This window comes from Opisthocomus hoazin, chromosome 15 (genome assembly GCF_030867145.1).
Source record: "Opisthocomus hoazin isolate bOpiHoa1 chromosome 15, bOpiHoa1.hap1, whole genome shotgun sequence".
Taxonomy (NCBI): Eukaryota; Metazoa; Chordata; class Aves; order Opisthocomiformes; family Opisthocomidae; genus Opisthocomus; species Opisthocomus hoazin.
Window position 1 is genome coordinate 14,362,151 of NC_134428.1, and position 26,307 is coordinate 14,388,457.

Here is a 26,307-nt window from a genome sequence, read left to right on the forward strand (position 1 = left end):
GCGGCGGGGCGATGTCGCGCCGCGGGCGGCGGGGGCTGCGGCCGGGTCAGCCGGGGCCTGAGGCGGCTGTCGCCTCACCGAGGTGGGCTGGGGGAGCGGGAGCGGGAGTGGGGCGGCCCGGCCCGGCCCGGCCCGGCCCGGCCCGGCCCGGCGCTGACGGCTGTCCCCGCTGTGCCCGCAGGGTGACCCGGTTCTGCCCGCAGTGCGGCGGGGGCGTGGAGCCCGCCTTCCGCTTCTGCCCGGCCTGCGGGGGGAGGCTGCCGCCGCCGCCGCTGCAGAAGGAGGAGACGGAGCGGGCGGCGCCGGCCCCGCCGCGGCAGCAGCCCCGCAGCCCCGCCGCCTCCCCGGCCCGGCCCTCCGTCGCGGCGAGGCCCAGCTCCCGCTCGCCCCGCAAGGCGCGGCCCAGCCCGGCGGTGCCGCTCCCGGTCGAGACGGTGCTGACGGACAGGGGCGGGCGGCGGTGGCGGCTGGTCCGGCTGCTGGAGGAGGGCGGCTGCGGGCTGGTGTACGAAGGTACGGCCGGGCGCTGCCGGCACCGCGGCGGGCTCGGTGTCGGCTGGGTGCGGGCTCGGGGTGCTCAGCCTGGAGCGGGGGCCGGGGGGAGGCCCGGGCTGGGGACTGCCGGGCGCTGTCAGCCTGGCTGCAGGCTGCCAAGCCGCAGGTTCCCATCGTACTCCCTGCTCTTAACTTGGAAATTCTCATCAGGAAGGATTTTCTCCCTTAGTAAGCTTTGCCTGGTGTGTGGCTGTAGTTTCTTTTTAGTAATAATAACAAAGTGTGGGCACCCACCTCTGTCTTTAGAAAGAGGCGATGTTAGAGGGTGCTGTCATAGAAACACCTGTTGGGTGCTGAGCGGCAGATACCCTGTGCGTAGCGCTCGGTGTAAAAGCAGGAGAGGAACTACCCCAAGGCCACGTAATGGGTGCAAATCTCCTCGGAGGAAGGCCACATATAACCCATAACATCGTGCAGAGCAGAAGGGACTTTGGCATCTCTTGCAGACTGGACCAGCCACGAAGTGAGCTGGAGGGAATGCTCAGCAAATGCATTTGGGGGTGCTTTTGGGATTCTACTAATGATTTGTTCCTTACGTACCACCTTCAAAGCACCCCACTACTGTAGCCATGCCTAGATGCTTCTGTGACTTACGCAGAACTGCACTCGAAGCATGTCAGGGGTGCTGTGCTTCAGGAGCAAGGTAAGAATTATTTTGTAGTAATCTGGGAAGATGCTGTCACAGAGGATGCTTTTGCAAAGCCCAAGTGAAAGAAGTAGAGGATAAGTAACAGCCAGCTGCGCAGGCTGTGTTTAACAGCGCGGCTGACACTGCAAGTACCTCTTTACATGCTCTTGTAACCACATCTGTTCCATCCTTCCACAGCACAGGCAGCATCTGGAACCTGTCCTCAGAAGCAAAGACACTCCCTCAAACTTGTGAGTTTTGATCCGTTTGGGTAGGGAATGGTGCGTAGTGTACTGCATCCAGGGCCTGACCCATTTGGCCTGTGTGGCTAAGAGTGTCCCAGGGGTTCAGAGAAAAGAGTCACCGAAGCCCCTTCTAGCCTAGGGTATGGATATAACTTCCTGAGTGTTCACCTTGGATTTCAGTAGCAGTTGGCTTTTCCACTAAAGATGTGAAAAAAAAACCAAACAACCCAACAGATATGAGGGTTAAAAAAAGGAAAAGCCTTCATTCCAGAAAGTTGCCTCTACAATCCACCAAGCTCAGTAATCTCCAAAACTGAATTTAGTGGTGTAAGGTAGAGATCTTGATTCATTAATCAAGATCTCTTTTTTTCCCCGTATGGCAAGTGTGCGCGTACCCTGCTGAAGTCTGGGGAAACTGGAGAGGTTAGAACTCTGTGGCTGTGCTGAAGTAGTGTGATGAACCAGCACTGAGAATCTCTGTCAGGCCAGAGCACATCTCTAAATCAAACGGTAATTAAATTGGAGTTCTGAGCCAGCTTTCACTTGCCAGTAACTTGGGTTCTCTAGAAACTTGCTGTTTCCAGTAGTAGCTGTTCAGCAGTGGAAATTCAGTTCATTGATTTTTAGTAACTCACAAACCAGAGCAGACTTCACAAACCAGAGCACACTGTTTTCTGCGCTGCTGTGGCTCTTGGGGGTCGCTTGTCTGTGGGAAGACCAGTGGTGACTCATGGCTCTGGGGGGGACCTGGTAGTGCCCACTCGTGCAGGTGCTTGAGAACTCACTCTCCCTTTTGTCAGAAGAGACATTTAAGAGGATGGAGAAAGAATCTGATGTTAATGAGAAAAGACAGCTAAATGCCACAAAACTAGAAGGAGTAGGTGGGAAACTGTAATCACTTCTGCATGTGGCACTCCCCCAGCTCCTCTCTTTTGCACTTTTGGCATCTTTTGGCATTTTGCTCGGGAGTCTTCTGACAGTGCAGCCCAGCCCTTGGGATCGCAGAGGACTGTGGAGTATCATGTGGCACACAAGAGCGTTTTGGCTCCCGGGTTTGATGGCTCAGATTGGCTCACTAGGCAAGGTGCAGAATAAAATGTCCTCTGGAACATGGTTGTTCGTGTTGTCTGGAGCCTGCTGATCCCCAGCTACCTTGGCCAGCTGTGGGTCGGGCCTTTGGTATCAAACCTGCCAGGATATAAAACTGCTGCCTCCTCACATGCATGACAGCATGTGTCCTAAGTTAGCTTGCAGTATGCTGAGTATGTATATACATGTGCGTAGGCAGATGCATACATACTGACTGTAAACTACATGCATTTCAGGTCACTTGATAACAGCAGTAGTAAAAGGGCACTTACTGGTTTAAAACGATGGATTCTAAGATTTTAGCACATTACCCAGACACTTGAATGTCACAAATACAGACTTTCTTGTCTCACTTTCTGACAACTAGAATAAAATGTTTCAGCTCTTTGTTGGAACTTGCCTGTTTGCAGAAATAACCTCATCCGTGCTGTGGATGAGAAGGTCACCTCTGGCTCCTTTTAAAATAACAGCCTGGGGACTAGAGCTCGTTCTAGGTTGCCAGATGGTCTGCATTGTCTGTGTGCTTTTAACCCACACACAGCTGTCAGTGGTAGTGCTTGAAATGTCCAACGTGAGACAGCCGCTCCTGTGTTCTGTGCTGATGCCTAGGGTTTATGTGGTTGTTAGGTGCAGCGTTAAATAGTGAACCAAAAGACCTGAGCTCTGTTCTCGGCTCTGCTGCTGATCTGGTATTTGATTGGGGGGGGGGGGGTGTTGCTTTCTTTAAAATGAATAGTGAAGGTCTTGTAGCTATCGTGCCCAAATTTCCCTTTCTAGCAGTGGGTGTGTGGCTTCAGTAATGCTTCTCCTTCCTGTTCCCTTTAGGATGTCAAAGATGGCAAGATCTACAATGAACAGAATTTCTTCCAGCGAGCTGCAAAGGCAGGCACAGGTTGGTGCTGCTGGGAAGGGCAAGGACTAGGCTGCTTGTTAGGAAAACTGACATCCTCCTCTCATCAGTTACGTGAGTCTCTCGGAAGGCCACGCTAGAATAAACTAATGCACTGCTTGGTTAGTGCCAAAGTGCTGAGAAGTTTGGTCAAGAGCCTGCTCTCCCAGGAGTCTCTGTGTATCTTAGGACACCCCAGTATTGGCATTTTGGAGCTTTCCTGCTCTGGCCATGCTTTGTCTTGATCTCACTGGTAGCTGTTCAGCCCTGCAGCCTGACCTGCCTTGGCTTCCTCTCTCTTCTGTGCCCCTTCCATGGGTGTTTCTGTCAGCTGCTGTCTGGTATTTCCTCCATTGACCCAAAAAAATGAGGAAGAGCAACGCTGACCAGTGAACGTGGGCAGGGGTGATGGAGGAATTTGTCAAACCTGCCCTTCTGGGAGGACCATAAAAATACACTTCTCCATCCCTCCCTCTCTCCCTGTTTCTTGTTTTACCTAGCCCTTTGGCAACCACACGCCTTAGCCTGCTCTGCTATTCCCCGCATCCGTTCTGTCTTACTCTTGCTCTGCAGTGCTGTGTGCGTTGACGTGCCAATACCCCAGTGCATTAGGCTGGCATTCTGGGACAGAATCGGTATGAGAGAGGCTTCCCGCTGTCAGCTGCCCAGGGCAGAGCAGGCCTTCGGAGAAGGGGCACCCCTGACTGAGCTCCTTAGCAGCATCTGCCGCACTCTGTCCTCTTCTCTCCCCTTCTAGTGGAGAAGTGGAAGAAGTGGCACTCTGTGCCGTTGCTGGGAATGCCCAACTGCGTTGGCTTTGGATTGCATGCAGATAGCTACAGGTGAGGTGACTCTGCAAAGGGCACGGCCAAGCTCTCTTGTCCACAACTGCCATCTTCCTGGGCTTTCCCACTTCTCTCCTTGCTGTCTACTATTCTTTTTCACATTGTCCCGTGGGCTCCTAACCTTATGCGCTGCTTCTTTCTCATTTATTAACAAACGGTTTGCCTCTCATTATCGTGTTTCCTTCAGTCCTTGGGTTGCTGGTGAAGTCATCGCTGTCACTGCTTCTGCTCCTCGAGCCAGGGGACACCTTATTGCTGACTTAAGCTTAACACAAAGGGGGGACTCGGGCCGTATATCTGCAACACGCAATCAGCGTGTCTCTCCTTTTCAACAAGCTTTCTGTTACCAAAGTTGAAGAAATGTTTGCCCAGGTCAACTTAGAGTTGAAGGGGGGTCTGATCCAGGTGGATCGCTTGACAAGTATCTCTTGCAGATTTCAAATCAGGCCAGTACTGCTACATGCTAAGCCGTTGTCTCTTGTAGGTTTTTGGTGTTCTCTGACTTAGGACGAACTCTTCAGTCTGTCCTCAATGATGGCTTACACGTACTGAGGGAGAAGGCAGCTTTTCAGATTGTAGTCCGGCTGGTATGTAGAGAACCAATACTTTCTAAGAGACATTTTCAAAAAAGACCTATAACTTTCTTCCAGATCTTTCAAAGGTGTTTTAAAGCTGCTCCAGGGGGTTGTCTGGGGTCTCTAAGTAGCGCCTCTCAAACCTGTTGTAAGCTTGAGTGGCATCTTTTGAGTAATGTGTCACCTTCAAGGAATTTGGGGTAAGGAGAATGACAGCAACCTGACTCTTGAAAACTAGAGGCTGTGAGAAGTGGTGCTTTTTGTGCTTCTGCACACTGCTGTGGGGAGCTGGGCAGGGTCCAGCTCAGTGATAGCCAGAATGCTGAAGGAATCTGCATAGTTCTGATTGATAGGCTTGCTTCTTCTGTTTACTCCTAGCTAGACTGCCTGGAGTACATTCATGAAAATGAGTATGTGCATGGGGACATCACAGCTGAGAACATCTATTTGAACCCAGCAGACCTCACACAGGTAGGGAGCAGGAGCAATGCTGTGAGGAAGTGGCAGTGAAGGTGGGCTTGTGAAATGGGGTAGAGCAATGCCAAGGCTCCTGCTGCTGGGCAGGGGAGCAGCGCAGCCTGTGCAGTGCTCGAGAAGGTGCTGTGGTGCAGGGTTGCTGCTACACTGTAGGCAGAACTCGCACCACACACACGCTCAGACATGTGCTCCTTGATGTCTTCTAGGTGACCCTAGCAGGCTATTGCTATGCGTTCCGTTACTGCCCAGGAGGGAAGCACGTGGCTCAGCGCGAAGGCAGCAGGACCCCTCATGAAGGCACGACAGAGTTTATCAGTCTGGACAGCCACAAGGGAGCAGGTGAGTCTCTGTTTCTGACGCAAGCCAGCAAAGCTCAGCTAGAGCTGGTACTGTGGCTGTGCTCTCTGGAGCTAGGGCTCCCTGCTGGCATAGCTGTCACTGCTGCTTTCCAGGCATTCACATGCACCTGGAACCAAGTTCCTATCTGGGCTGTTTGCGCTTGCATATCTCTGGGCTGCTGTGTTGAGACTTGCCAGGTCACTCGATGACTGCAGCAAGAGGTGCAGGGACGTTCCTGCTCCATCTGGAGCCCTGGCGACTGCAGGCGTGCGAGCAATAGAAAACGGGGCCGCTTTGTGCTGGCTTAGCAGGGATCTGTTTCAAGCCAGACTGGATCCTTGCCCAAAACAGATTTGCAGCAGGCTCTGCTCTGACCTTGAAGCAGTGAGAGCTGGAAAGACATTTAAATTAGCCAGTTCCTCTCCTGTTTGGGATGTGATGACTGTTCTCTCTCAGTGTTCAGATTGGGAAGATCTTCCTTCAGAGGCTGGGAGGCAATTCCTCAACTGTGTGGGTTAGCAGGCTTCCGGAAGTGTTGATATCCTAGAGCACATCTTAATGAAGCTCTTGCATTTGCTTACTTCTGCTCTTTAGACTTGTGCCCCTTCATGAGCCTGCCTGTTACACAGAAGGGGCACCTCAGACAGAGACTTCCAAGGTTGTGCAGTGAGTACTGGAGACTGTGGAGGAGAGGTGCTAGCCTGGGCCTCTTCTGGGATGGCTTCCAAACTCTGTTGTTTGTTTGTTTTTTCTCCACACATGAATCTCTCTTCCTTCCCATCAGGACCATCTCGCCGGAGTGACTTGGAATCTCTGGGCTACTGTCTTCTGAAATGGCTCTGTGGCTTCTTGCCTTGGTCTGATGAGCTGGACAAAGTAGAAACTGTGGCGGAGAAGAAGGAAAAGTAGGAGAAATATCTACTCTCTTGGGAAATGCTCAGCAGAAGGCAGTGAGGGAGGTTTTGCAACTGAAATCACTCAGTCATAGTACACTATTGGGATGTGGGTAAATCCCACTGTAAAGGCTGAGCCTGGCCAAAGGGTGTTTGATGAACCCTGGTTTCTGCTTTGTTCAGAATGTGGCCATCTGAATTTAGCCTTTTTTATTTTTGTCTCCGTTGCCAAAGACAGCCTGTTCAGGTGCACGCTCCATTGCTTCTCACCTGACAGCACTCTGATTATTCCAGGTACAAAGGGGATGTGATATGCCTTCTCCAACTGTGCTTCAGGCAGAGATCCATTCCAGGTATGGGCATGCTCTCTGTGACAGTGGGACTTGGGGAAGGAGGACTGACTGCACCTGAAGCTACAACCTTCTATGTGCTGGAGTGCTAGTCCAGAATGGCTTGCGCTGGCAACGGTGACCAAGCATTGCATGGACTGGTTGACAGGCTCCTCCTGTGAACCTTTTCTTCACAGCAAAACAAGGAGGGCTCCTACCCATTATCTGTATTCATGAGCCTTGCTGAAGAGGCAAGGGCTCTGGTGGCTTTAAAAATGCAATGTTTGGGGCTAGATGTCATTTCCCTATCCTGTCTTTGAGTTTCCTGTTAGTGTTTGGTTTTGTTTTCCCTCTCTGCAGCTGGCCAAGGTGGATGGGTAAACTGTCTGTCATAGAATCATGGAATGGTTTGGGCTGGATGTTTAAAGGCCATCTAATCCAAACCCCCTGCAATGAGCAGGGACACCTTCAACCAGATCAGGTTGCTCAGAGCCCCATCCAACCTGGCCTTGAATGTTTCCAGGGATGGAGCATTGACGACCTCTCTGGGCAACCTGTGCCAGTGTTTCACCACCCTCACAGTAAAGACTTTCTTCCTTATATCCAGTCTAAATCTCCCCTCTTTTAGATTAAATCCATTACCCCTTGTCTTTCTTGCAACAGGCCCTGCTAAAAAGTCTGTCCTCACCTTTCTTATAAGCCCTCTCCAAGTACTGAAAGGCTGCAGTAAGGTCTCTCCGGAGCCTTCTCCTCTCCAGGCTGAACAGCCCCAAGTCTCCCAGCCTTTCCTCACAGCAGAGGTTCTCCAGCCCTTGGATCATTGCTGTGGCCTCCTCTGGCCCCGCTACAACAGATCCAGGTCTGTCCTGTGCTGAGGGCTCCAGAGCTGGATGCAGGACTCCCGGTGGGGTCTCAGCAGAGCAGAGGCACAGAATCCCCTCCCTCGCCCTGCTGCCCATGCTGCTGGGGATGCAGCCCAGGGTATGGTTGGTTTGCTGGACTGCAAGCGCACATTGCCGGCTCATGTCCAGCTTTTCATCCCCCAGCACCCCCAAGTCCTTCTTGGCAGGGCTGCTCTCCATCCCTTCATCCCCCAGCCTATATTGATACTGGGGGTTGCCCCGACCCATGTGCAGGACCCTGCACCTGGCCTTGCTGAACCTCATGAGGTTCACATGGACCCATTTGTTGAGCTTGTCCAGGTCCCTCTGGATGCCATCCTGTCCCTCAGGCCACAGGGAGAGCAGTCTGAGAAGGCCATTTGGCAGCTTTATGAAGACAACTGGTGTTGCTGTGCAGCTCCATGCAGTGATGTTCCTTGCTTTGTAGATGCCCTACAGAGCTACCTGCAGCAAGTAATGGCACTAGAGTACGAGGAGAAGCCTGACTATGAGGCCCTGCGGCAGCTCTTCAAGAAGCCACTGGAAAAGATGAAAGCTTCAGCTTATGACTCTGTGGACATCAAAATGGTGCCCTAGGTAAGTGCCAGCAGTTTAATTACAGCAGCACAAAGCACTTATCCCCCTGTACTGCTCTGGGATCACAGGAGCAGCACAGTGCTGCTGACTGGTGCCCTGGGGTGCTGCAAGCAGCAGTCAGGAGCTGAGGACAGAGCAGGCTGGCCTGTGAAATCTCTCCTGGTGAGACAGGGGCTCCTCCTGACATGAGAGAACACTGGCCCTTCAGCATTCCCTACTGAGACCAGTCCAGTGCTACGCAAAGCTAGGCTTAGCCTGTGTTACAGTGTATGTTTCCTCATTTTTTTCTGGAAATACTTGTCCTTGGAGGAATACAATAAGGGTTAATAAAGCAAAGTTTGAACAGTCTGCAGGGGTGTGGAGGTGCTGACAAAATGCAGACTGATGCAATCTGGTCTTTTTAAAAAGGTGAAAAAAGAACAGAGGCTCTGGGCTGTATCTATTGCTTTTCCATTTCAGATAGCAGCTTGTAGTTCTTACTGCCTTGGACCTATGGCAGTAAGTAGTGGCTCCCTAGGCCCAGGTACTCTGTTTTATCCATGAGGCACCTCCAAGACTGGGGCTTGATACAGAGACAGATCTGGTTTTAATCCAGTGGCCTTGGCTGATGCAGCCCTGGATAAAGCAGCAAGCCCCAGGAATGTGGTGCTAGCTCCTCATCACCTTATTTACTCTTCCTGGGAAGGAACTGAATTGATTAATGTTCCCATTTTGTGCCTTTTCTTTCAGATCAAGAAAATTTGCACAGGAAGAGTTCAAAGCTTTCTGCAGTGTGAGGCCTTTCCTGCAGATATTTAACTTTTACCTACCTGTTTTAGAACTGAGAGAGGTTTTTATAAGTGTTTTCTTCCAATTTTAATGTGACCCAATCCTGAATGTTGAGCCACTGTTGTAACAAGTTAATGTGAAGACACTCCTGCATGGCAAGGCAATTGTAAGCAGCAGCTGGAGAACTGCAGTGTTGCCATGAGGAGAAGGGTGAAGCCTGGCACAGAAAAACTAAATTAGGGTTTGTTTGGGTTTTTTTTATCTACAGCAGCAATACATAGTTTTATAGTAAACTTTATGCACAAGCACCCAAGGCTGCTCTGTTGGTTATTTGGCATGTTCAAGGCTTTCTGTAGGCTCTCTCTGGGGCTGCCATAGGGTTTGCTGTGCAGGGTGTTCTCCACACTGCTCATGATATTAATGCAAATAGCCTACAGACCATCCCATCTATCATAAGAACTTGGCTCAGACCTAAACTCTGACTTTGTCCCCAAACATCCCATCAGTTTTCCAAGGCCCAGGTCCGTGACATAGGTGAGTAAGATACCAGCCATTGAAATAAGACAGGGAGCCATCTCAATTAAAAGAAGTTTTACAAAAAAAATTCACTACATTGTATCTGAACTGTTGCCATCTGCCACAGTAACTTCTAAACAAAGGAAGAGTCATGGAGTCCGGTTCCAGTGTTAAATTCAGTGCTGTCTCCTGGAAGTCTTGTACCTTGGTATTTCCATGCTCACTACTGTTTGTGAAGAGAAGACTAGTTTCCTAATGTTCACAGGCTGAAGGAGCTTTAACCCAGGCTTGCTAGGCTGAGGGCAGTGGAGGTGGTTTCTTCAAATGGTTACTGAAGCAGCACAAATTTCATTTTGGTAAGAAAAGGATACACTGCCCTTGCAGATTAGGAGACAGTAGAAAGGCTTAAATGAGGGCTTTCAGCAAGACGAACTGTCTGCCCTTACAGCATTGGTGCCTGTTTCTAGTGTTCAAGTGATTTGTGCTTTCCTTGAGGACACATTAGTGGAAATAGCAAGGAAGACTGCGAGACAGGAAATGAAATCAAGCCATGGGCTGGAGGTGGCAGTTCAGCCACTGTTCCAGCAGAGACAAGCAGTTCACAGATCACATTACTGTAGTACTGGGCAGTGAAGCATTAAGGCACAGAAGGATTTTTTTTTCAGGCAAGGAAAACACAGCAACTAGAGCCAGAGGCAAATGGGGTTTAAAACAATCTGAGAGGGAGGTAAAGAATCTCAGACTTCCAAGTGAGCCTTCATTTACCTCCTGATTGTATCCTTAAAAACCTGGTGTCAGTACAGCAAATGGTATATACATAGAAGAGGGAGGCACCAGTTGAGTGAGACAGTACCTGGCTGGAAGGAAAAGGCAGCATAACCTCAAAAAGGTCTTTCAAGTGGAAAAATTCAAGCATAGTGTTACATCCAGTAACTTGAGAACCAAAGTCAATTTCTTTCTTTTATAGTGCCAGGTCTCACAACGAAGCAAGGGACATGACAAGTTCTTTCCTATCACCAAGGAATAACTGGTGAGGTATGACAAAAATGAGCTATAAAGTTTCATATGTGGAGAAGAATCTTAAGTTGCAGAGAATCGGATAATAAGGAATACTTTAAAAAGACAGCTATCAAGGAAAGAAATGGCCCAAGAGTGAGCTACAGAATTACAAGATAAGACATAGGCAAAGTTGAGGGGAAGGGCTCTTTTTGGAGGTATTGACAATTATTCACTATCATCCCTGTATAACTACAACAGAAATACTGCTTCCAGGAAGCCTAGAAAAGTAAAGAGCATAAAGAAGTCAGAGGCTTAAGGAGCCTAAGTTCAGCCTTTCTTCACTGTGTTCTGCCACATTTTTTCGCTTGACTTGCCTTCTGTCACACTTGCCCTGACTAGGCCTAGCATGGACTGACTGTAAACATGATTCCAGGTAATGAGGCAGGCATGGCTCCTTGTTCGTGGCACTGCCACGAGGCAGTGCTGAGGTAGGTTTGAGAGGTACTCCAAAGCTGCCTTTTACAGAAGATGTAGGACTGGCATTGTTGACAGAAGAGTAGCCTGAGCTCCCTTCCAGCTTTGGATTTCTTGAGGTGAGACATGCTGAAAGGCTGCGAGTGTCATCTGGCAGCTTAGCCTCCCGCACTGGTGCCATGTGCCCAGCCCACTCTACAGCTAGGCTGTCTTCATCGCTGGAGTCTTGACAGCAGTGCTCTGCAGGATCCATGTAGACCACAGTCACGTCCAAGATCCCACTGGGACCTGTCACTGCAGGATGATAAAAAACTTAGTTTTGATTTGGGCAACACCAAGCAGGCATTCAGCACAGAACAAAAGCAGAGAAAACCAAGCAAGAGTGTAAACCTCATGTCTGCTTACACATGGAGGGAAGGGTAGAGCACTAAGTTCACCCTCCTTTAAAACAGTAACTTTTCACCCCTCAGACTGTCTGGATATGTACCAAGAGCTGTTTATAAAAGGAACAGCCAGTCCCAGAGTCAGCAAAACAAAAAGATAATCTAGCATTTCTAATAGTGGGCCATGCATCACATTTGGTCCACTGTCAGTGGTATCCGAAAACAGTCTCACTTTGAAATGCTAAGCTGCTACAAAACACTTCTTCATGTTCTGAAGCAGTAGAGAGAAAGCAGATATATACCTCTAGAATAGTTTAAGAATTCTAACCACTGGGGAAGGGATTTTTCCAACTGGTCTTCAGCTGGAAGTTCAGGCTTCTGTTGCCTGAGAAACAGCTTTAAGCAAAGATGAAAAGACAGTTTTAACTCTCTTGTCTGCTTTTTATAAGGAGAAAAAAACCCCTTACCATCTCCATCTCTCTCGCCTTCGCTTTCCTGATCACCTTCATAACCAGAGCCGGAATCTAAACTCCAGTCTAGGAAGTTATCTAGAAGACTTTCTTCCTGGGTGGATAGCTCTGCTGTGGGTGTAGTCACAAAGCTGCCTCTGTCATCCTGAATGCTGTCTTCCCTCCTCCTGTAGAAAGAAAATCCAGAAGTCACACATTAAAAGTTAAGTCGTCTTTCTCCCAGCTCTTTAAATAGCCATGTCAAGGTAATTACAGAAAAATTGATCATATTTAAGAATGAAACCTCAGGACACCATAGAGGAGAAAAAGCTCATGCTAATCTTCAGAGACATCTAAAGTGATGAGTTATACTAGCCTTTTAGTTCTTTGTCCAGAGGGAGAGCTAAGGAAAGTGTGAATTTCCACCACATTTGTGTGCAACAGACTGGGCTCTGGGTCCTCCTGTTTCACACCCAGCAATGAACAGAGTTGGCTGTAACTCATCATCTACCAAAAAAAAAAAAAAAAAAAATCAAAGAATCAGTAATAATTAGACCGTGAGATTTCCAGAAGTAATAAACAGTCAGAAGGCTATTTATTTTCTAGGAGAAATCTACCCCAGTAATTCTTCCCACATGTACTATAACAGACCAGTTATACTCCCCACAGATCAAGTTTAAAACTGCCACTTTATTTAGATATTATCTCTTCCAAAAGTCTAAAGTTAGAACCCACTTCCCATTATTTGAAGTTTACTACATCCTGCCGTATGGTAGCTTTGCTGTGGGTATCAGACATCAGCAAATGAAGACAAAGACCTCACCCACCTTTTCTTTGCCTATTTCTTCATAACGCTTATCTTCAAATCGTTGTTTCACTGCAGTTAAGGACACCTGCCTATAATCCTTTGGGACATTGTCATGGAAACTGGAAAGAAAGATTAAAGCCCCAATCTTAGAACAGTTTATATGAAATTACGTTAATAAAATCTGTTAATTTAAGTACTTCCCCTCTGCTCGTCTTGGCTCTGTGCTAAGGAAGTTGGTATTTCAGAGCTGCTTGTCAACTAGCCAGGACACTTGGTTTCTAAGCATAAGAGCATCTAATTCCTTTTCTATTCTTTGAGGGAAACAAGATATTTGCCTTGCACTCTTGAAAAAAATGAGCTACTTTTGCTACTGGAACTCCTTCTGAAGCTCATCGGCAAGCCACTTGCAGTCTTCTGAATATAGTGCCATTTGGCAAGCTGAAACCTGTTAGACCTTGAGGTCTGTCAGGATTTCTGTAACCCAGGGCCACTACCAGTTGGGAGAAATCAAATAGCTCTTCCTGAACTGGCCCCTAGGCCTTAGTGGTTTGGGGAGCAAGGCAGTTTCCCAAAGCCACCTCTATCAGGAAGGGTTGACTATAGATGCAGCATGTCTGCAAGAGCTGGAATAGAAGTACTGCTGTGCCCTCCCAAAAGAGTTCAAAAGTATTACCACTTTTGGTGGAGGCTTAGCACACAGGGCAACAGATCTTCAAGAGAGAAACCGGTGCACTCAGCCAGCTGGCTGGTCCAAGGGTGTGCTGGAAAAGAGAATACATATTACCATTTCGTGAAGCTTAGTAGTTCTGTGATAAGTTTTTTTTTTTTAATGGGACAAAGATCATGACCTTTACAAGCTTATGCCTGTACATAGTCTATTTGAGTTCACAGTTAGCTTCAAGGATAGGTTTACATGCCAAACCAATGTTATACTTAACTATAGAAGACTTCAGTCTCATTTAAACACAAAGCTTGCATAGTCTGATGCTAATACTCTTGTTCGTCATAGCTATTAACAGGTCAATTAAACAGACTGAACTCAACTCCTCATTCTGAAGCCGTATACCTGTCCCCCTCTTCTCTACCCCCTCCTCCGGCCAAGTGATTGGGACGTCTTGCCTAAAGACAAAACACCACCAAAAACCCTCAAAAGCTCCCTAAAAAGACAAGGTAGACTGACATACCATGCTGCAGCTGCACTTAAGGTTAGATTCCTTACCTTGCCTGTGTAGTATCTTAGCCAGCAGCAGTGCTGCAGCAGCCAGCCGAGCTGGGGAATACACACAAAGGCTTGTGTTTAAGAGCGACAGTTCACAAATGAAGCTGTAAAGGTGAAGAGTTCTTCTCTCCAATGAGACTAAGTTTGACAACACTTCTTTGTAGTCCACAATGGCAGGTATCTAGCGCAGAACAAAGAACAGAGGTTGGAAATACAAGATGAGCACCAAGTATTTAGAACAGTTGTTTCCAGAGAGATGCTGTGTTCATTACATTAGGGGTTTTGTTTGTTTGTTTTTAACTACTACGCTGCCATTGAAACATTCTCCAGTGAATGAATAAATGGCCTTTTAAAACTTAAGTTTTAATCTCTATGGAAAGGCAGAGGGTTTTGTATCTGCATCCTCTGTGATATGCACGGTGTACACAACTGATTGAGAACTCGCACAAAACCCCAACATCTTCGATAAGGAGAAGTGCCAATTACAACAGCCTGACTTCAATAGCAGTCCAAGGGGTGAAATACTCCATCCACTTTCCAAACTCACCCTTATCTTTCCTTCTAGGGCAGAAATGATCTCACCCATCATTCTCACCAAGTCTTCATATTTGTATGTGTTGTCTGTTAGCCACACAGCTTCCCGTATTGTCAAGATCTCTTTGCTGATGAAACTGCAATATTAAATAATACTAACAGTTAGCCCCAGAACAAAGGGAATTTGTGCACTTGTGCGCAGATAAATGCACCCGAGATGACCAAACAGTCAAACAACTTTATAAGGTACTTAACTTTATAAGGTACTTTCCCAGGTACAGACCAGGAAAGAAAGAACAGTAGCTCTTCATTTATTTAACCTTTAAGCTGCAACCACCTACTAGAACATTCCTAATTCCTCATTTATGAAACCTCTCCTAGGTTAAGATGCAAGATATTAAGGAAGCTAACACAGAATAATAATTTTCCACCACACCATGCAGTTCATCTGAGCCTAACAGACAACACTGCTGCAGTTGCACCACTACATACCAACACCGCTGCAGTTGCTCCTTATGGGGTTGCTCATGGTAACACATCATGAAAGACTTCAGTTGCTGATGGAATGCATTTAGACTAATCCATCACTACAGAGTGTTCTCATATTCAAAAACATGTTCAAGGAATTACGTTTTGTGTCTCATTTGCAGAGTCTGCTTCTATAGGTACACAGTTCAAGGAACAGTCAATGTAGAAGGAAGCCAAAGATTCTTTCCAGTATTATTATTAGCAAGAGGGCAAAAACACCTTGAGCTGCAGTAGTGAATTTGAATGATCACAATAACCACCTCTGTTTGCCAGTCAGAACGCCTACCGTGTGCAAATGACCATGCAGGTTATTCCCAAAAGTTGCAGTTGAGCCCGAGGTACAGGTCTCAGCTTCAAATAACGATCCACACATCCCACTGTCATGTGAAGGCATAAGCTAGAAAAGTCTTTCATGGTAGCCACTTCTACCAGCCAATCAACCAGGATGTACCTAGAGAGGAAAGAGAGAGACATAGTATGTGCAGTTAGAAGCCATTGAAACCTGTGTTGAACACCCTTCCCCACGCCTAATTACCGAGTCCCTTCTCCACTCTAAAGTTCCAAGCCAAGAAATTTCACCAAAAGACTTTTCAGAAAAACGACATGCTGCACGGAGATAAGGACTTTCAACCAGAGGCCTGTTATTCTGAAGGGTCAACAGTCTTCAGTTGTCTTTGAAATGGAATTAGAAACTATTTTGTAATAGGCACTTGCACAAGGAAAGGGTAGGGCATATATCAATTAGGAGGCTAAAGTCCACCTAAGATAACTAGAGTAACTATAGCTCCAACAAGTCAAACAGTGCCTCCAGTTCTTGAAGAACTTGTTAGTCTTGACAAATGCAAGAACTTACAGTACAGAAAAATCCTCACACACCTCATTTCAGTTCTTCAGGGCTTGAAATAAGGGCTCTGACACTTCCTCTGTGAAGTGTCACGTGTTTCTCTGATTGTACATAATGCATCACAGAAGAGTAAAGCAAAAAATGCCATCTTCCAACAGACCTCCTTCTAGATTTGTAGAGGGAAATAGGCAATGGTTTCTGCTGCGTGGCCTGACTCCTGGGTCTGAGTTTTTACCTCATTGTTTCATTCATTCCTTTCTGCACAGTGAAGATGCTTTGCTTGTTGATAGGGAGGGAAGCTTGAAAGATTTTAGACACCATTTCACTGGAAGATTTTGCTTCTAATCCCCGTCGGTTTCCATTCCCACAAGCTTTGGCTAAAGCTATCTGTAGTGGAGAGAATGCAAAAGAAAGGATTTTTTTTTTTTTTTTTACCAAACTAAGCAGCACAGGATGGTCCTGTAATTTTCCTACTGAAAACAGAGAGCAGACATGACAAACTACTTGAATCAGTAGTTTTTAGTTTGGCTTAAGTGTTGAACATACACATTATTTGGGGACAGGCTTTTAAGTCCATCAAAAGATGCATCTTTACTCAGATTGTACCACAGATGTGCAGTATTTTCCAAAAGAGGGGGACCTGCACAGTAAATACACACATGCATATATAGATACTATTCAGCAATTTTGACCTGGCTTCTAAAGGGAAGAGTCTAAACCTACAATGGCAGCATAGAAAAGACTGAATAAAGACTGTTCTCCTGGGAAAAGTCAGTCTTACCTGCGCTTCCCAGCAGCCCTTTGCTGCATAGTCTCGTAGCTTCCTGAGACTTTGGAGGTATCTGCCAGGATCTGACATCTACAGAGATGAAAGTAAACAGATTTCAAAAATTATTACCTTTACACAATGAACAGAAGGATCATAATACTAATATCCAGAGAAAAAAACACTGCCTGTGGGTACATCCATTATTTCAGCAACCAGTCTGCTTCTCATCATGCTGACATCATTGTTTTTAAGAAACACTCTTCAGCTCTTGCCCAAGGTCTCACAGGAAACGAGACAGGTCACTTGGGATTCCAACAGGAGAGCTTTGGCAGATTTGTTCACAACAGTGAAGGCAGTCTCCCCACTCCTGTTCCCAAGTGAGCCATATGATCGCTACCCAGCGGTGCCTATGCCCGTAGCAGAGTTAGCATAAAGCAACTGCTGCTTGCATCTCAGCTACACCTGCTCGTAGACTCACTCACTTTAAACACCACGGCAGATACAAAAGCTCACTTCAGAGAGTTCTTAGCTCTCTTCTTGTTTACAAAGGTAAGCTCTGAGGAACAGCAGTTTCTTTCTATGTATGTTCATTGCACATAACAGAGGTCCAGAAGTTACAATAAAAAAGTTGTTCTGAGACCCAAAAAAAAAATCCTACTTACAGCAGCCTCTCTGTTACTTTCCCACAGGAGGTAGGAGCTGTTTAAACAACCCTGCTTTGAAGATTCTTCAAACATTTCAAGGGATTCTTTTCTTTTTTCTTCATCCTAAGAACAAAAGGCATGATGGTATTTTTGCTGTCCAGCCAACTGAATGCTGGATCTCAGTACTTCAGAAGCTACAAAACAGCTCTGTGCCGAAAGGTACAGAGCAGAATCAACCAATTGCGAGTCCCCTTCAGACTATGAGGGGTGCTCCCACATCCACTCAGTGCTACCATTTGAAGATCCAGGCTCAGGAAGCAGTTAGTGGTTTTCCTCAGCTAGACAAAAGCTTTTTGGCTTGCTTGCCACTGAAGGATGTTTTCCTTTTTTTTTTTTTTTTTTTTTTGATATGCATTATGACCAGAAGGCTTCCTTTGAGACTGGAACACACCACAAGCCCACAATAAAGCCAAAATTAATTTCACTGTTTGTAAAATTCAGTAAACTAAGTTGATAATGTTCTTTTAAACAACCAGTAAATTAAACTAATGAGAACAAAACTTCCTAGGCCACTTGAGGAATAAGAGCATTTGGCCAATATTTTTTTTTTTTTTTTATTTTTTAAATCAAGGCAAACAGCATTAGCATCACCAAAACAAGTACCCAAACACAAAATCTGAAACACTCACCTCAAAGAGACTCAAGACTTTAGCCAAGCAGTGGAGAATAGATCCTTTTTGAGCCTGAAGAAAGCATTAAGATAAAGCATTATTAAACAAAGAATAGCAGCAATTTTTGCTACAATCTTTTTTTCCTTTCAATCATTTCTCCCCCTTGCTTTTCTCAGTGTTTTGTTATCTTTGAGACAGTACTGAATCTCTCAGAAGAGCCAGTACAGGCCTCCGGCACTCATGATATACCAGGTGTAGTTTGGCAATAAATTTGTTAAAATCATTGATCCACAGTCATTTAGGCAACCAGAGCACAGGAGCTCCCTGGGGAAAAAAAAGTATTTTTTCCAAAATAACTAGATGCAGCTACTAGCCTATGTTAAACTCATGGCCAGGAGGAAATCTTACTTTCTGCAACTGACACTCTGCTTTGAGACTCTCGTAGACCACAGCTTTACAACAGCTTCCACTGAAAGACCAGGGAGGACGGATAAAAAGCCAGATAAACGGGGCTGCACACACATTCAGATGCTCTGCCAGACTGAAGAAATAAGACGCCTTTAATCCATTCACTTCCGCACGACCCTCGTCGTAGATGGACACTGAACAAAAGAAAAGCCAGAAATCATTTAGATTTTATTCACAATGCGTGCTCGCCATTTAGTCAGGTCAAGACAGACAACAGGATACAATCTGGAAAAGATAGAACAGTGTCTTCCCTTTAGAGACTTAAAAATAATGGAAATGGTAAAAGAAGAAAAATCCTACTACAATCAGTCTTGAGGAACATGTAACCCTAAGGAGTGGGGGGCACATCCTGCAAATGCCAACTGAAAGCCATGTTAACTCCTGTCAGTGTACAAACAAATCATGTATCGGTATACAAGTCACCCGCCTTGCCAGTACCCTCTGCAAGGAGGCTCCTCCTGTCAGTTGTCAGGCCCTTTTGTTCCATTTATCACACTTAGGTAAGCAGCCAAGTTTGGTCAGAAGTTTACAAAGGGTAACTTCTAAACATGAATTCATAAGCTATCCATTGGCTTCTTTTCTAAAAAAGCTGTGCTCTATACTGTTGTTTAACACCTAGCAATTTAGTGGCCAGTGCTTAAGCTGCACTGAAAGGTAAAACTGAAGAGGCATGACAGTAAATGAGACCTAACCACCTGCTGAGGACAGCAAACTGGCTCTGTGCATCGCTGCTCTAGAACCTGTGTGCAAAAGCATCAGTGTTTGAGATAGAGGAGAAATAGCTCTGTAAGCAGCCAGTAAAAGTGCCAACTTTATGATAAGATAATTAGTCAGATCTGTATCTATAAATAAGCCTTTAGCTCATCTACATTTTATTCTGTCATGGCATCTTCCCCAGAGACCGGAATACAAGCTGCCACACTTACAGCCTTCGTTGTACAGGTACGCTATCCCCAGCTTCATAGCAGCTTCAAAGTTACCCCTTTCAGCAGCCCTGAATGGGAAACAAAGAAGATACTTGAGGTTGAAATCACTAGGTGCTTCCCGGCCCACACCCTCAGCCAAGTTCTTCAGTGGAGGCCAGGCTGTGAATTTGGTGATCACCAACCATGAGCATATGTGCTTTCACTACAGAAGTTAAACGTTAAGTTATGCTGAGGCTTTTCTTGCTGCAACCCTTTTGTATGCCAACATCATGTTTGACAATTCATAGGAGCTGTTTCCTATTCCCATCCAACATCCCCAGCACCAGAATGCATTAACATGTTTTGGCACTTGTACCCTCAAGGACATGCCTCAAGCCCTTGTGCTCCTCCCTTCCAAACTGATGTGCACATAGCAGTCTTCTACATGCATCAAAGAAGCAACAGTCAGAAGCAAACCAATTATCACAACATTTAAACTGATGGCTACCCTTCACATCAGATAGATAAAAAGATGTTCTCCATCCTTCTTAAACAGATTTATCATTACCCTTTCAAACTTGGCTTGTTTTAGTACTGAAATTTACCTATTTTTCCAATACACTTGTTTGCCCAAGAAGTGACCAAGCCAGCTCAGATTTAGAGATACGGTTATGCTCTCGAGCCTCTGATCCCACTTGCGTATTCATATGGAAGCACCAGTAGCTGATTTTAGTTAATGTGCTGTGTTCCAATATGGAATATTAATGCCCTTAAAGAGAAACAACTTTGGTATATGCAATGGGCCCTGCCCCAATTAGAGAGACAGCAGTTATAAGCTGCAGCTTAGACATGAAATCCACAATTCATCACCCTAAGACTTCTACAAAAAGGGAAAGTCAGGTCCCGCACTTACAGGGAGGACTGATTAGAACTGTATATCTGCCTTCAAACATCCTCTTCTACAACGTCAGACAAATTTGATTCTTGAAGCTTACCTTTCAAACATCTTCAGATTGTTTGGAGAAGGCCATATTTCTTGGAAATTTGCACATGCCCAAACACTAGCATGGTTATCCACAAGGTATTTAAGATGCGAGTGCACCTGCAAGGGGGAGTGTAAAATAGTAATTAATTAAACAAAGGGACCAGCAAAAAAATAGCTCTTTGCAATTTCATTTTTGATAGGTAACTAATTAATCAAAAGTTAATCATAACTCGTTACCTGCCTAATCACCATTAAGGCAAGAGATGCCAAACCAAACTAATTTGTTCAGCCACAGTGATCTAGCAGGACAATTCCCACAGAAAATTTACAGAGAGCACTCAAATACTGCTGCTAATCTTCTTAAGCTTGTGTATTGAGAAATGAAACTGCTTCTGGGAGAGCAAAAATCTAATTACTGCATCTGTTCATTGGTTTTCTTCAGGCCTGCTCTGGCATGAGAAGCCAGCCTTTTTCGTGTGCAATCCTGGCTCCTAAAGGCAGAGATACGCCATGGTGCCTGACAGAGGGGAAGCAGTAGCAGACTCACAGCTCTGAGAGAAAGGATGTCCTCAGCTGGAAGGCCTTTCAGAACATGAAAAAGAACATCCTCTGGCAGACTTAACAGTGTCAGGACTCGAGGCCGTTTTCTTATCCTTCGCTTTGACGGGAAAGAAAAACACCTGGAACATCTACAGTGAATCACTGGAAAACAAAAACGTGGGACACCTCAGTTAGTAATGGAACAGCACAAGGAAACAGGCACTACAGAGTATACACATACATAAACACGTTTACTTGAGTACCTATTTACTGCAGCATGGGACACTTCTTCAAACGTATTAATCAGAGAAATTTAGCATGTGTCGCATAACGCCGTAAGACTAAGCCACAAAGCAGTGACTCGTTCAATTTAGTTAATTAAGCTAAGAGGCTCAGAGGATATGGCTCATGCTCAAGTCCTGTTCATTGAGGAGAGTCACTCTGTGCCCTAACTCCATCATTTGACTGTGTTCAGTTAAACTGTCACTGCTACAACTTCATTTACCTCCCCCACGCCCAACTTTTCCTTCTCAATTGATTGCAGTCCTCGGGCCAGAGAGATTAGGAAGTTAAGACCCAGCAAACCAGCTCAAGCCAAAAGTCCAAATTTCAAAGCAGCCAGTGGCTGCCATGGGTGCTCACAAAAGATCCCTAGGACCAGGAAGCCCTATTTTGAAGTTTCAGCACCTTGTAGAATTCATAGACTAAGGCATCGCCTACACCTTCTGCTCCTCATGAAGACAGAGTTTACCCTCACTTCATTTGCCAAGAGAGGAAACCGATCTAACAGACAGAGCAAAACCAAGACGAGCACGCGAGTACTGCTTGCTGGTAGAGACTCATACTCCATGGTAGAAAGCCCAATCCCTGTTCCATCTCTTGGGGACGGTGCAGCATTTGGGCTGCCACCGAAAGCCTGGCCCCTGCCTGCACCCCAGAGCCCCAACACCCATGGCAGTCTGACCAACGAACGGCAGAAACTCCCATTGGTGAAAGGTGCTAGGAGGAAAAAAAGCACATTCCCCACCTCCAGCCCACAAGCTGCAGCGAAGGATCACCCTCGCAGAGCAGCGCTGGGGGAGGAGGCCCCGAATCAACTCCGGTTCACTCTGTACCTGTCAAAGCCCTGCCACGCAGCAGCGGAGACGCCGAGACTGCGCACTTCCATGCCAGCCTCTTGCAGTTCCCGGGAGCAGTCCATACAAGCAACAGAGGCCCACTTCTGAGCGAGAAAAAGGCTCAGCGTTTTATTTGCAGACACAAGGGCTCAGGAAAATAAATTCTGAAGTGAAAGCTCAAGTCCCACAAATTAAAGGACCATGTAAGGGCTTCTGTCTTTATTACAGAAGATTTCTTGGTTGTAGTTTTCAAATCTGGTTTAAGTCTCATATAAAGAGATTGTACTTGGGAAATTTACTGACTTTTTTCTAAAAAAGTTTAATAAAAGATGCAGGCTCCACTAGAGCGCCCCATACTGTGCACTATGCATGTGCTAGCATTACTTACCCTATTTTCACTAGTTCATTATTAGCGGGAATATTTTTTGAAGTAAATGAAAACAGTAGAGTAATAGTCATAGTATAATACATATACCAAACCACCTCATATTATCTATGAAGTAAACCAGGTCAGAGCTATGTAGTCTCACTAGATTCTAGGGTCAAAGGCATAAGCTGAGAGAATAATGCAGCTTCCAAACTCTCTTTTTACAATGAGAGCAGAAGGTGGCTGAAAAGTCAAGGTGAAGACAGAGAATTTTAACGAGGCAAATATTCTTCTCCATTAATATTTTTTCCCCTTCGGCCTGCTCTTCTACTTTAGGTGTTTAGTACGTCCTAACACATGGAAAGCCTTCTGATCTCATACTAGCCTCCAGTCCTTCATGCAGAACTTCAGAGAGAGACAGAGAAGCAACATGTTGCATTTCTCTTGGAGAAGATCAGAGCAACAGCTCCCACCAGCTGCAGATGCAGCGAGTGGAAAAGCATATGGGCTGGCCAGTTACACCCTCACCACTCTCCGAGTCCGCCAGCCCACAGAACCGAGAGGTGTCCAGACTCACAGACTGCACAGCCAATGCGAAGTTTACAGACAACTTGTTCAAAGCAGAGGGCTACGAGGATGATGAGGGGACTGGAGCATCTCTCCTACAAGGAGAGGCTGAGGGAGCTGGGCTTGTTCAGCCTGGAGAAGAGAAGGCTGCGAGGGGACCTAATATATACTTATAAATATCTGAAGGGTGGGTGTCAGGAGGACGGGGCCAGACTCTTTTCAGTGGTGCCCAGCGACAGGACAAGGGGCAATGGGCACAAACTGAGGCACAGGAAGTTCCGTCTGAACATGAGGAAGAACTTCTTCGCTCTGAGGGTGATGGAGCACTGGAACAGGCTGCCCAGGGAGACTGTGGAATCTCCTTCTCTGGAGATATTCAAGACCTGCCTGGACAAGGTCCTGTGCAGCCTGCTGTAGGTGACCCTGCTTCGGCAGGGGGGTTGGACTAGATGACCCACAGAGGTCCCTTCCAACCCCAACCAGTCTGTGATTCTGTGCATCAGACTCAATTACTTCATACAGGTTTTCCAGTTTGCAAAGGGAAGGTTACCTGGGTTTTCAGCAGGATCCTGCAGAGGAGCCTGCAGATTCCTAAGGGGTCCATAAGATGTGGCTACCACTGTGCTCAGGTTTTTCTGTTCATATAGGCTATGAATGTCCTTAGTATTTCAGGTTTAATGAAACAAACCACTGGCCTGATATGAAATAGCATCCCATGCCTCACTAGGAGCATGTACCTTACCTGTCTTTGATTAAAAAATCTATTCCCACGAAAATAAAAACTTTTTGACATGCACAGGGCAGAATATTGCTATCCTCCTCATCCCCTTCCCTTCTCCGGAGAAGCCTTCAGCAGTATTACTGCCACGAAAAAGAAAAGGACTTCCGCACCGGTATGCCGGTTCAGCCCGTAGGAACATCTCAATGACGGCAATTCGGGAAGAGAAAATTCAATTTCAAAAGCCAGGCAGCCGCACGAGGAAACTCTCCGTTTGCTGCTGCCCGAAACCAGAGCGGTTCAGGGGGGAAGAGAGCTCTGGAGGCGGCCCAGCCGGGCGGGCTCCGCCGCCGCAGCCTGCGCAGGGCCGCGTCTCGCCGGGGACGGAGACCCCACACCCGCCCCGGGCAGCCGCTGCCGCCCCCCGCTCTCGGCGCCCGCAGACCGGTTCGCGCCCAACAAACCGCGAGCGGCCCGGTGCGTTACCCGGCGCGCAGCCACCGCTCCTCGGAGCCCGCCCGCCCCCGCCGCGGCCCCGTCAGCGGAGCAGCGGGACGGGGCGGCCCCGGGAGGGCCCCGCCGGGCGGGGGGCGGCGGGCAGCGCTCCGCGGGCCGCTCCCCCCGCCGGCCGTGCCCACCCCACCTCGGAAACCCGAGTTTGAATTCCGCCCCCGTTTGAATTCCGGCGCGCGGCCGTTGTCGTCCGCGGCGGCCCCTCAGGCGCCGGCGCTGCCCGAGCGGGACCCGGCCCTCCCGCCCCCTGAGCCCCCTCACTCGGGGCGCGGCGCGGGGAGAGGCCGCCGCGGAGCCCCCTCGGAGCTGGGGTGCAGGGAAGCGGCACCCCCGGAGCCCGCGGCCGGGTCCGCACTCACCGCCCGCCTTCATCACGGCGCTTCTCTGGGAGCGAGCGCACAGCACCGGCCTCCGCGACCAGACCGGCCCCGAGTGAGGGGAGCCGCGACGGGGCGGGGCCGAGCTGCCCGGCAGCGAGGCGGAGCTTCCCGCGGGAGAATCCGCCCTAGACATCGGCCGCACCCCCTCGGCGCTGAGCTAGGGTCAGGGAAGGCGCAGCCGGCGAGCTCCTCCCGGGCCGCGGCTGCCGAGGCGTCTCCCCGTGCCGGCTGCAGCTCCGCCCAGCCACCAGCCCGCCCGCGATAGGCTCAGCTCTCCCGAGCAACGCCTACCGGCCGCGCGCACTTTTTTTTTAAACACAGCAGACTCCGTGATTGGCCAAGAGAGCCGAGGGGAGGCGGTGTCCGCCCCGCCCCGCGGGCTGCGATTGGACGTCGAGGATGCGAATTCGAATTGGGGCAGTTGGCGGTTTGAGCGTCTCGCGGGCAGGGCGGCTGCGGCGCGTGCGTGCGGGACAAGAACCGCCCCCCGCCCCGCGCGGGGCTGTCACCATGGCAGCTGGCACCGGCTGCGCGCGCGCTCCCGTCAGGGCCGGGCCTGCGTTCCCGCCGGCTCTGTCGCCCAGGGGCCCGGTACCGGAGGTGGGAGCTTCCGGCCGGGGCGCGGCCGACGCCCGGGTACCTCCTGGGCCGTGATTCCCTCCTCCAGACGAGGCCCCAGCCGGCGGCAGCCTTCCCTGCCGCTGCTGTGACACCGGCTCCGGCGCCGAGGCCTCCCCGGCCAAAGGAACTGCGCCAGACAACTGCTGAGGGAACGCTTGGGTCCTATTTCCACCCACTTTATGTCCACCCTGAGCGTCCGGGGCCGAAGGGCGTCAGTGCTGGAACGAGAGCAGCAGGGAGGACGTGGCTGCTGGAGGAGGGAGCAGGGCTGCCCGGGCAGAGTCCGTTTCTGCTGCCCTGAACTGTGGCATCACCTCGTACCTCCACGGCACAGAGCCCTGCTCCTGCCCCTTCGCGGCCCTGGATGTGGGTGAGGGGGAGCTGGGAAGACAAACTGGGAGTCAAAGTCCAAACCTGAGCCAAGGATTCAAAGCAAAGCCCGGGTCATCACAAGGCAAAGAGCTGAAAGAGATAAAGAGGTGCATTGAAAAGGCTGGCAGACAAACAAAGTGATGAAGGGCAAATCAGTTATTGCTTTAGCTCACCTGAAGCCTTTTCTGACCCTTTCAGAAAAGAGCAGCAAGAAGAGGAGCTGTCATTTTGTGGGGCATAAAATGGCCGTGCCACAATTTGTGGTGGCTGGAAACTTTCCCAACAAGTACCTTGAATAAACATCGTCGATCCCAGCGCGGCTCAGGTTTCTTTCCAGTAGCACGTGTATGAGTTTTATCTAATGACAACTCTAGATTTCACAAGCATTTTTCATCAGTGGAACATGAAACTGGCTGCTTCTTTGCGCAGAGTTTGGGATAGCTTTGGAATCTCACCAGTGATCTTGTTTTATGAGCTCGGGCGGCTGGATGGCCCCAGTCCTGTGCAGTCACCATGGGGATGAGCTGCTGTGCACAGGTGTTCTCCCATGCCGATCCACCTCCTCCTCCATCTGTAAAACTGTTCAATATTCCTGGGGAGCACAGCAGCTGCTGGCGTGGAAAAGTGGTACCAGGAACACAGGGAATATTCAGCTGCTTTTAATTGAGAAGTGTTTTGAGTTAAAAAGTTAATCATGCTGTTGGCTTTTGTTCCTTGTTTCTTCTCCCCCTCACAGCTGTTTCTGTCAACTAAAAATAAGTTGAACCAGCAAACAAAACGTGAATAGTCAGCTCCCCACAGAGAG

At 48.2% G+C, this 26,307-nt stretch overlaps 2 protein-coding genes across 4 annotated transcripts; one reads left to right on the top strand and one right to left on the bottom strand.

Annotated features, from left to right (window-relative positions):
- Positions 1-20,864, top strand: VRK3 (VRK serine/threonine kinase 3). Of its 3 annotated transcripts, none has more exons than XM_075437058.1 (12): positions 1-82; positions 182-513; positions 1,382-1,434; positions 3,343-3,409; positions 4,164-4,248; positions 4,736-4,838; positions 5,205-5,297; positions 5,510-5,642; positions 6,427-6,547; positions 6,830-6,888; positions 8,194-8,342; positions 20,749-20,864. In XM_075437058.1, the coding sequence occupies exons 1-11, from the start codon at positions 12-14 to the stop codon at positions 8,340-8,342; spliced, it is 1,266 nt and encodes a 421-aa protein (XP_075293173.1). In that variant the 5' UTR covers positions 1-11; the 3' UTR covers positions 20,749-20,864. The 3 variants fall into 3 exon arrangements, with proteins under 3 accessions (XP_075293173.1, XP_075293172.1, XP_075293171.1); XM_075437057.1 differs by lacking the exon at positions 20,749-20,864 and adding an exon at positions 9,072-9,418; XM_075437056.1 differs by lacking the exon at positions 20,749-20,864 and adding an exon at positions 7,528-7,723 and having other exon boundaries at positions 8,194-8,336.
- CCNF (cyclin F) lies at positions 9,725-24,607 on the bottom strand. Its single transcript, XM_075437055.1, has 17 exons — positions 24,489-24,607; positions 20,854-21,008; positions 20,317-20,423; positions 19,343-19,410; positions 18,357-18,550; positions 17,967-18,020; positions 17,296-17,400; positions 16,646-16,723; positions 16,100-16,251; positions 15,307-15,471; positions 14,506-14,629; positions 13,959-14,139; positions 13,413-13,500; positions 12,759-12,858; positions 12,308-12,438; positions 11,950-12,119; positions 9,725-11,393 (listed from the first exon to the last, which is right to left on the bottom strand). Exons 1-17 carry the CDS (start codon positions 24,499-24,501, stop codon positions 10,930-10,932), a joined length of 2,349 nt encoding a protein of 782 aa, XP_075293170.1. The 5' UTR covers positions 24,502-24,607; the 3' UTR covers positions 9,725-10,929.
- Between the last annotated feature and the right edge of the window lie 1,700 nt (positions 24,608-26,307).